General features: G+C 45.4%; 2 protein-coding genes across 2 annotated transcripts; both read right to left on the bottom strand.

The window, feature by feature from the left end:
* Window positions 1-1311: 1311 nt before the first annotated feature.
* LOC127008462 (uncharacterized) lies at window positions 1312-1626 on the bottom strand. Its single transcript, XM_050880607.1, has one exon. It carries the CDS (start codon window positions 1624-1626, stop codon window positions 1312-1314), a length of 315 nt encoding a protein of 104 aa, XP_050736564.1.
* Window positions 1627-5350: 3724 nt separating this feature from the next.
* LOC127008246 (lipase 3-like) lies at window positions 5351-10389 on the bottom strand. Its single transcript, XM_050879990.1, has 10 exons — window positions 10342-10389; window positions 9614-9791; window positions 8723-8918; window positions 8333-8447; window positions 7822-7972; window positions 7552-7644; window positions 7223-7381; window positions 6298-6525; window positions 5792-5880; window positions 5351-5627 (listed from the first exon to the last, which is right to left on the bottom strand). The coding sequence occupies exons 2-10, from the start codon at window positions 9788-9790 to the stop codon at window positions 5567-5569; spliced, it is 1269 nt and encodes a 422-aa protein (XP_050735947.1). The 5' UTR covers window position 9791; window positions 10342-10389; the 3' UTR covers window positions 5351-5566.
* Window positions 10390-10768: the final 379 nt, after the last annotated feature.

Genomic DNA, 10768 nt, shown 5'->3' with positions numbered 1-10768 from the left:
ATAGAGATAATTTCCGAGACTGGAAAATTTGCGGAGATGCGTCAAAACGCAAACTTTTTCTCACGATCGTTGATCCTGCCTTCTCTCACCAGGAGAATGGTGACCTTTGGAAACACGGTAAGTGATGAGAGAGAGAGAGAGAGAGATCCTTGAACTGAAAACTGTAAATATGATATAGGGCCATTGATGTCAATTACGTTGCATGCTCGAAAGCTGACAACTGTAATGCTGTTTGTATCTTTTCAAGCTTTCAATGTAACTTTCATCAATGACCCTATACCATATTCACCAAGGGTGTCAGTACACGGACCTGCTCTCTCTCTCTCTCTCTCTCTCTCTCTCTCTCTCTCTCTCTCTCTCTCTCTCTCCTTTTCCAACACACGCACGCACACACAAGGGAGGCGGTGGCTGAGTGGTTAGCGTGCCGGCGCCGCGTCCAAGAGGATGGAGGTTCGACTCCTGCCCGACGTACAACTGGGTTTTTTCAATCACCGCCCAATGGCCTAAAACTACCCACCTGCTGCCCTGAAGACGACCTGTTAAAACCCGGACTCTAGACTCCCTCTCTAACAGAGGCTCAAAGATGAGCTCCGGGGGGCATGAGCATGAGCCAAGGAAGATGGCGCCTCTGTAAACACTTGCCTGGGCCAGAACTGGCTGGGTCGGCCGTCAGACCTCACCAGGAAAGCCTACCGGTGCAGTAGGCCAAGACGTAAAACACACACATGCACACACACGCACGCACGCACGCACGCACACAGGCACACACGCACGCACACAAGGATTACTACTTATATGCTATTGGAGTCTATTTTTTCTGTTTTTCAGTCCATCCATGTTACTGGTGTGTATTGTTTTTTCTTTGAAGTGAATCACTACAACAATAATGCATCGACACTTATCCAGAAATGCTTTATCACGCCTCAGAGAGGAATGTGTGGGGTGTGTAACTGAAAGAGATAAGGGAATTTTGCTTCATAAGTACAATTTTTATTATTCATATCTAATGCTTCCGTTCTAGACAACCTCTCTTTAAGTACCAGGGTAAGGTAAGTCGTGAACACAAAGTATGAATCCTCTGCTATTTGTGTGTGTGTGTGTGTGTGTGTGTGTTGGGTGGCAGCTCTCCTCGGGGCTTTAGGCTCAGGAACGGTAAGTAAACGTTTGAGCATTAAGTAAATCTTTATTATAAAAATAAATAATATCGAGTATCACGTCGCCGGTAGAGGAGAGTGGAGCAAGGGGGAGTTTTGAAGCATAGTGCCCATGACTTCCCCGCCCCGCCATGTGTTGTGCAGGTACCGCGGCCTGCTAGTGGTGGTGGTGGTAGTGCTTGCCGCCGTGCACGCCCTTCACGCCGAAGTGCCCAAAAGAGCCGTGGCCGCCGAGCTTCCCGCCAAGGTTACCGACGGAGCCGCGGCCGCCGTGACCTCCGTGCCCGTGAGAAGAGTGGCCGCTGTACCCTACGGAGCCGATGCCGACGGAGCCGTGTCCAACGGAGCCGTGACCGCCATGCTGGTTGTAGGAGTAGGGCCTCTTATAGTAGGGGCGGCCGGGGTCTGCCTCCGCCGCTACCAGCGCCACCGCCGCCAGCACCACCAAGCACCACGCTGCTGTCTTGGCCATTGTAATAGGGAGTAGTGGAGGTGATGAGATGAGAAGCTGATCAGGAGACGAGCTTGAGCTGCTGTTTGTTGCCCTAACCATCTCCGCGCCTTATATACAGCGACGCCCAAAGACCCACACATGGCACTTCCCTCCTGACCAAGGGAACACCTTCGCCAAAACGAAAAAAAAAAAAAAACCCGCGTCGGGGCTGTCCCGCTGACGCAACCACGCCGCGCACACGGCTGCTATGTTAGGTGTAAACTGGCTTTGGTGGCAGCAGCAGAGCAGTGGAATGAGTAGCTATCTCCGCTGTAAAACCTGTTTTGTCTCATCTCTCCCCCATTATCCTCCTTCCCACCACCACCACCACTAAGGAGTCTCCCTTTCTCTCTCTACTCTTTATGTTCGGTGTTTCCCCGCGTTCCGTGTTTCCTGTAAAGAGAATGCCTGCTTTTCGTTTCTTGCACAATCAAATATTCCATTTGCCTTACCTCCCCTAATTTTCCTCACCCCCGTAAGGCATGTTATTATCATCGCTCTCATGTGTTTACGCGGCAGCCTCCGTATAGGGGAGGTAGCGGTTCGAATGCTGGCCGGGTTATTTAATTTATAGTAACAGTATTGGTGCTCGCCGCTGCCCACCGTCCTGCCCCGTGCGGCGGCTTCAGCGCCCAACGGCGATTCGTTGGAGATGGAAGGTGTGAACAGGTGTGCTTGAAGTGTAGTACGGGTGAAGTGGAAGACGTATTCGTGAAGTCTTTGTCCCAATCCTGCCACAGGAAGTGGCCACGGAGCCCTGGCAGCCACCGTGTTCCACGAAGTGTTACACAAAGGTTGGCTCCAGTGAGACTCTTGCCTCACGGCCTTCCCTATTCCGAGGGGGAGGAGAAGAGGGGGACAAGGGGGGTGCAGGTGGTAAGGGAGTGGAAAATTTTGTGTATTAAAATGTTTATTTTTCCCATGGGAGCTTTATTGTTATTGTTTGGCATTATATCATAGAATTATTTTGTCGTCTTCTTGAATATTATGTATATATGTAATTGACATTATAATTATTATTATTATTATTATTATTATTATTATTATTATTATTATTATTATTATTATTATTATTATTATTATTATGCTCCTCTTTTGTTGAGATGCTCGTAACGTATCTTTCTATGTTATGTTTGTGCCCTGTGTCCGCCCATTTTGTGTCGTGCGTGCAGATGCATTTCGCTTCACTTAGGTTGTTGTAATTGTTGAATATTTTGTTTGTGTATTTGGTATCTGGTATGTTAATGAAAGCCTTAGCTATTTCTTTTTCACACGTTATTAATTCATTTATATCTCTTTCAGGTCCAGTCGCTGCTACACCCAACGGACACAAAGTAAGTTTATTGCACTATTTGTTGTTTATTCTTATGAAGATCTTGCATAATGTGTTATATTCTTATGAAGGTCTTGCATAATGTGTTTATTCTTATAAAGGTCTTGCATAATGTGTGATGTTTTTAGTACTTCATCTATTTCATCCCCTGCTTTGAAGCCTTCAGGGGCCGTGTTTATAAAGCGCTCCTAAGCACTCATAAGGTGCAGTGTCATAAATAGACAAAATGGTGATTCTTGTCATAACTCGCGATCTCTGTCATAAAACGACTCATAACGCTTATGACAGCTCCGACCCTGTCCTAGCGATCCGCTACGAGTCATAGATCCACTCATGACTACGTAAACAAACCCTTCGACGGCCAGCTCGCAAGTTATTTCCTTCGACGAGGCGTCCTCAGAGACTTCACTGATGAGATGTTTCCTGGGAACTTATTAACGAGGAACAATAAAAGCAAACTTCCTATGAGGATCTGGTTCAGAAATGCGTCCTAGAGACAGTGCCGGGTTGTCGCCGTCAACTGCTTCAACAGCTAAGGCCAGTGAATGGTATATTGCATTTTACTTTGCTATAAGTACTATTAGAGGAATTTGCATGCATGAGTAATTTACGGTACATATTTCCTGCCTGATTCATTGCTAAATGCTTTGGTGTAAATGATAGTTTTGAGCCGAAGCCAAGTAATTGACTCAAAATAAAGCCCACTATGTTAAGTATACAAATTTCTCACCACTGTCAAAGTAATCAAATCCCTCAACCATGATTATAGCCAGTCACTGTAGCCCAACTCAAAATACGATGTACCAGCAAAGGCTGCCATGGAATTTATCTAGAATTACACCTGACTCACTGCAGTGGCTGATTCTGTTTTCTTTGTGGTGGATTTTAACAAGTTATCCATCACTTTGATAAGTATGTCAGGCATTACTTGCTTCTTAGGTTTAATGACAAAATAAGCAGCAATAAGTTACTGCTTTACCGGCATTAGGTTACACTATCTATATTGGCAGTATTAGGTTACTATCCTTGCCATGCCAGCAAATAAATCAATCTTTTGTAGTTATATACTGAGCAGCTCAGCAAGGAAGTCAATAACATGAGGTTATATATCAACCCTGCCATGCAATATTTGGTAACTGTAGCTAATTGGCAACTAAGCAGTTTATGGAATATAACTTTGTGCAAAGTCACTCTCTTTTCATTTTAGTACATGACAATAAAGACCCCCCCCCCAAAAAAAAGAGTTTGGTGTGTTTTATTGAAAATGGGTTGTTACATTAACATGGAGTAAGCTTGGGAATATCAGGGACAAAAAACTTTGAAGCACTGCCTTATAAATTGTTAAAAATCATATTTTGCACCTCAAACGCTTTATGTCATAGTAGAACACCTTTTGGCTATAGATAGTTATGGAGCGATTTGATAATCACTGATAGCTGCTCAATAAATAGCCACTCAGTAATAATAATATTTAATCCTATTTAGCCCTGATTACATTATATCTCACCTAACATGTTAATCTCTTATAAACTTACTTTACTTAATGCTAACCTAGTGAATGACAGCGACTGGCATACTAAGAACAGTTTCACCATGTTGATGACTCATCGATTTCATATTTGCTTAATAACCACGCCCGCAGTGCTCCTTTATCATCTCAGACGTTAAAGAATGGTCAAGTTTGGTTCATGCCGTTGTCTATAAATTAGCCTTTGTGTAGTTCAGTGTCCATAACATTTACAATAAGAGTGCATAAAGTTCTAATTCACTAACATACAACTTGTCTCTATATCATTCAGGGCCCAAAATGAATTGAGTGCGGTGGAACAAGGTAATGGAGCTGGTGGATGCAGTATTCCGTCTGTATTCTACTGACGGCTGAATTTGAGTTCTTCAACAGGAATCAGAAGCCACCTCATGGGCCACCTGTGCCCCTCATGGAAACAAATACCCCCCCCCCCTACACACACACACACACACACACACACACATTAATTAATTTATTAATTTAATTATATAATGAACTATTTGTCTTCTCAGAGAGCCAGGTTAACCTAACCTAACCTAGTTTAAAGGCCTGTAGTGTTTCATGTCTATTCGTACCCAGTTTATAAGCGACCAGAAACACCCAACACCCATGAGAGGGAGAGAGAAAGAGAGAGGAAATTGCACTCAGCAATCATTTGAAGAATCAGACACGGGATATAAGAGCGGTGGCGTAATACAGTTTAATTGTATGAAGTCTAGTGTTTCGTGTTTACTAACGTCATATATAACCACTGGGCACTTACATGAGCCCCAGGAGATAGGCTTAGGGCAAAATAAATCACCAAGTTTTCGCTCCGTTTGAAGGGGATAGAAAAGTGCCGAAAAAACATAAAATTTACTTCCAGATGTGTCTTGTAACTCGTGTTTGTCGTAGGCGGGAGGAAAGACTGTTAAAGGGAGTTTTTTTTCCAGTTCTTACCAGTGAAAAGAACGAAATAATGAAGATTAATACTGATAAATTCTTCTATTAGGGACTTGAACAGCATAAGGACGAGATATTTTATTCATTTTGATACTGGAAGCCACCACAGCGGCGCCTCAGTGAGCTGCGAGGAACTCAAGCACGTGTTTGTTGACGTATTCGTAGGTATGGATGCACCTGTCGGGGGTTGGAGAAGAAGCTGTTAATGATTCGACCTCTCGCAATAAGCATAATAATAAGTAGTGATGATCATAATAAGAATGATAATAATAATAACAATAATAATAATAATAATAATAATAATAATAATAATGTGTATGAGAGAGAAAAAATGCCATTACCATCCAAAGTCGAGGTGATTGAACTGGTCCTTGTCAATCCTGTAGTTGAGCTCCACGTTGGGAAGTTCCGCGGCGAGGCGAGCCACGTCCTGGGGGAAGAAGGGGTGGGGGGAATGAGGCACTGGTTGGCTGGTAGGGCAGGGAGGGAAGGGGAAATGAAGGTCAGAGAGCGGGGAAATTTGAAGCATGGCATAGAGAGGGGAACCTTATTTATCCATTCTGTTAACATCTGGGGCTTCAAAGTTGATTTGTTCTCTTTTATTTTTTGATTCCGTCGTATTTAATTCCTTTTCAACTTCCATACTAATATTTTCATATTAATTTACTTATATGGAGATGGATATAGAGAGATCGTGCAGAAGTTGTTGAATAGTGGCTGGCAGACTAATACCGCGAGCGCTGAGACTTCGGTGGGGACTGAAAGGCTGATTATATTTTTATTAGTTTTAGCGCAGAAGTCGTAGGAAGGATAAATGATAAAACAGTGAAAGCACTTCTTGGCTAACCTCAGGCGTGGCCAGCCAGTCGGTCTGTCCCCAGAAGAGGCCGACGGGGGCGGTGACGGCGCTCAGGTTGTAGAGCGGCGGCGTAGACTGGCCGTAGTGGTTCATGTTACCGATTAAGCCGTAGTCGTACTTCTGGAAATTACCCGACATGACTGTCTGGGCGTAGTGGTTGACGGTGTGGACGGAGGCGCCGGCGGGGGTGTGGGCGAGGATGACAGGCAGGAACTCCTTGATGAGTGAGGGACGAGTTAATAACATCCTTCCCAGAATTAACATGTAGGGGTAATGGTTAACTTATCGAAACTGTAATGGATCAAGTTACGTGAAGAGAAGGAATATTGTGTTGGTGATACCAGATGGATTCAGAAAGGAGTAGAAAGTAAATAAAAGATAAATAAATATGAGGTATAAGACCGTGCAAACTTAGTTGAGTCAACGATTGGAAGGAAGAGAATGTGCAAGTGAAGAGGGAAACTGTTGCGTTTGGTTAGCTTAATATTAAGTCGCCCCTGGAACTTCATGGGCGGATAACGTGCAGGTGACTTAAGAGAACTGTTTGGTGAGAGGGATAGCAAAACCCTTGTAAAACTGACTTGATTAAGAGAGCGTACAGGTGACCAAGATAACTGTTTGGTTAGGTTAGTATCAAGACGCATGTGAAGCTAATTAGGTTAAGAGAACGTACAGGTGACTAAGGGAGCTGCTGTGTTGTATTAGGTTGGTATTAAGACACCTGTGAAACTTAGTTAAGGTCAGAGAACAGAGGGGTGACACAAGGACTGCTATATTGGGCTGTGGCTGGCCTTTGCTCTCTAGTCAATGTTCTTTATTAATGTTCTATCCTTGGGCACTAAACAGTAACATTAACAATCCTTTACCTCCTCCCCCATGTTATTAATTAATCAGCTTCTCACGTGGGTCTTACTTCGTTCAGCTCCTCCGAGTCGGGTCCGGCGATAAGGAAGAGGAAGTTATAGCAGGTCTCGGCGTAGGTAGAGTTGCTATCACAGAAGTTCTCTGCGAGGTAGTCCATGTACTCACCGCTGGGGAAGAGCTCGCCCACGCCCAGTAGGGTCAGGATGGTCTGTTGGGGTGATAGTGGGGGCGTGAGAAAAGGGGGTGAGCTCTGCTTCTTGCTGTGCTTAGATCATAGCTCCTGCTTAACAATCTGTTAGTCCATATTGAATGAAGTGGCATTCAAGATGTAACTCGTGGTGTATTAATTATGGCAGTCAGGTCCAGGTGTGTACTCACGTCAATGTCACCTGAAGCGGGCGCCAGCTCGATGATGGGGCCCTGGGCGTAGTTCATGTATGCCACGGGCGCCAAGCCTGCCATTGCCCGCACCTGCCGGAGACACACAGCTTACACACCTGTAGTGGGTTCACACACACACACACACACACACACACACACACACACACACACACACACACACACACACACACACACACACACACACACACACACACACACACACACACACACACACACACACACACACACACACACACACACACACACCTTGCTGTTGTACTCTGGCCTCTCGTCCATCATGGCCCAGAAGGTGGTAGTGCCCATGCTCCAGCCCACGTAGTAGAGGTCCTCCCGCCCTGTCGTGGCTAGGATGTAGTCAATGCTGCTAGGCACGTCGTACTTCGCCATCTCGTCCCAGCTGGGGGTCATTGTAGAGGTTGTAAGGGAAGGATTGTTTTGCTTCTCCTATCTGTATGCTCTTACATCCCTGTCTCCTACTTGCCTTGTCCTCCTCTCCATTTTTTCTTTCTTATACTCCCCTCTCTAACACATAAGAGAACGCATGATAATTGTAAAGGATAGGGTCGTTTTACCTGTGTTACCTATATTCCCAAATACTCATGACTCACCTGTCTCGTCCCCCTCCTCTCACATTGTCCTTCATGCACCTCTTCCTGTGACGTCACTGTACCATTACTCACTTCATCCACCACCATACAGTCACCTGCACCATTCTCACGGCTCCCCTGACCTTGCCCCTTCCCCGCACCTGCCTCACCTGAACCTCCAGAAGTCAACGATCTCGGGATCCAGCTCAACGTGGGCCCTTGAGTAGGTGTTGCCGCGGAAGTTCGGCATCCACACGTCGTAGCCCGCGTCCGCTAGCACGTACGCTGGTCGGGAGAGGGAGAGAATGAGAGGATGAGAAATAGTTATGAAGAGAGAAAATTGTAAGAAGCTACGCCATCATCTTCATTATCCCGCACATACAAAGTGCTGGACCCTCACTTTGTCTTGTCCATTCCTGCTGTGCCCTAACCATAGCCCTCACTTCCTCACCCTGCTTGCCCTGGCCTACTCTACTCTTCCCTCACGTTAGACTGCAGCCCTTAACGTAGTTCAGCCCTACTTTTACCCCCGCCCTTGCTTAGCCCCCTTCCCTCCTCACCTAGAGCCTGGTCCGGCGTGTTCATGACGTAGTCAGCCGAGGAGCAGAGGAGGCAGTGCTGCAGGAGCGCCACGGGCCGGTCATCGCTGCTGCCGGCGATGCCGTGAGGGACGCGGTGCAGCTCCAGGATGTAGCCATCCGGCGTGGTCACGTGGTGGATCTCGGTGGGGTAGCCGAAGGCCTCGATGATCTCCGTCTGCGGGGGGAAGGGCGAGCCGTGGACGAAGAGGGACTAAACAGTAACACAACTTCGTAATTCACTCTGTGATCATTGTACATTTAAAAATGTACATTTTCGGACATTTAGCGCATATAAAGACATTCAAAAATCTTTTATATGTCTTTTATCCCAGTCTTGTCTCCTCAATTAAAGGTGTCTCCATGTGATTCTTGCTTTTGTGAGTCTTTGTTATCCTGTGAGGCTTTCATGGACACTGTGGTTTTTGGTATCTGAATTACTTGAAACGGTATCAGGGTTAAAAATCCTCTTTCCTCTCGTTTCAGATATCCTTCCTAACCAATTGTAGTTGTATTATTCAGCTGCTCATATTCCCTTGAACCTATAAGAAGGGATTTTCTCGGGGGTTTATTCTGTCATTCACTCCTTTGTTCATCAGTGATCTTTTTCGAACCGATTGTCTTGCATTGTTCCTTGTCAGATGATGAGTCACATAGGAATTTCACAGTCTGGCAGATGCTGTAAAACGCGTAATATCCAACCTTCATGTTTTTCCTGATGAGATAGGAAGCCGGAACTCACGATTCGCTTCGGGATACGTAATATGAACAAGTTTTCTTAAAGCTCGGTGCAGCATTCCCCCGTCTTTCCCCTCCAACCCCACCTGCATCTCTCTCCCCCTTTCTCTCCTCCCGCCTCCCTCCCTCACCCACCGTGGTCAGATTGACGCCCCAGTGAGTGGACCTCTCCTCCGCCATCGCCTTCTCCATCTTGATCATATCTGCCAAGGCCTCAAGCTTCCTAGTGGGGGGATGGGCCCTCGCCAGAGTCCCCGCCATCACCGCCACCACCACTATCACCACCACGCTTCTGCTCAAGCCAGTCATCATCCTGGAGAGAGAGAGAGAGAGAGAGAGAGAGAGAGAGAGAGAGAGAGAGAGAGAGAGAGAGAGAGAGAGAGAGAGAGAGAATATTAGTTTTGTTATTTGTTATGTAAAACTGTATGACAAATGAGAGGTATATAAGAGAACAAGAAAACTGAGCCAGAGAGCAGTAATCGAGCTTAGAAAACAGGCAGTAAAGTAGAATGAATAAGGAAACAATGGCGTGAAGGAAAAAAAAAAAGGAACAGCAATGTCGAGTAGAAACTATTCAGTGTTATATGCGATGAGTCACTATTTATTTGCGTCCTGGGCGTAGGAGACAAAGAGGCAAAGTTTAACATAGGTGACTATAAGAGAATCGGAAGTGGAGTGTAAGGAATATCCAGCATTAGTGAGTCCAGGGATGGGTCCTGCAAAATGGAATGCGTTTAATACATATGATTGCTTGGGGTGAAATCAGTCGCTTTCACTAGATTGCCAAAGGGGTCCGTTACTTGTCTTGTACTAACTAGCGTCTCCAGTGCGCTGAAAGGGACAGGAGGGCAGCGGCTTCTTACCTGATTAACTCCTGGCAGCTGAATGACTTACAGGGGGGTCTCGGGCATCATATACCTGCCTTTCAGGTGACGCTGGGCGCGGAGAGGCTAACAGATAAGGGCTGGTTTGTAAAAAAAAAAAAAAAAAAAAGTATTTATATGGGAATTGATGTGGTATGAAGTATGTTCGTCCCCCGGGAAGGACGTTTTGTAAAATACACTTGAACCTTCACAAAAAAAATAATCTGATTATCAGTTTCAACTCAGGAATGTCAACTTTAACCCCATACGTTTGTTCATCTGTGTTTTCTTGCTTTGTAAATTGGAAAAACCGAGCGTGGGTAGCTACTAGGAAAATATAGAGATAGACAAATTCATAAAAGGGTTAATAAATAAATGAATAAATTGATTCATACTTCATGCACACACACACACACACACACACACA

Source organism: Eriocheir sinensis, chromosome 37 (genome assembly GCF_024679095.1).
Source record: "Eriocheir sinensis breed Jianghai 21 chromosome 37, ASM2467909v1, whole genome shotgun sequence".
Taxonomy (NCBI): domain Eukaryota; kingdom Metazoa; phylum Arthropoda; class Malacostraca; order Decapoda; family Varunidae; genus Eriocheir; species Eriocheir sinensis.
This window is presented reverse-complemented; position numbering and strand designations above follow the sequence as displayed.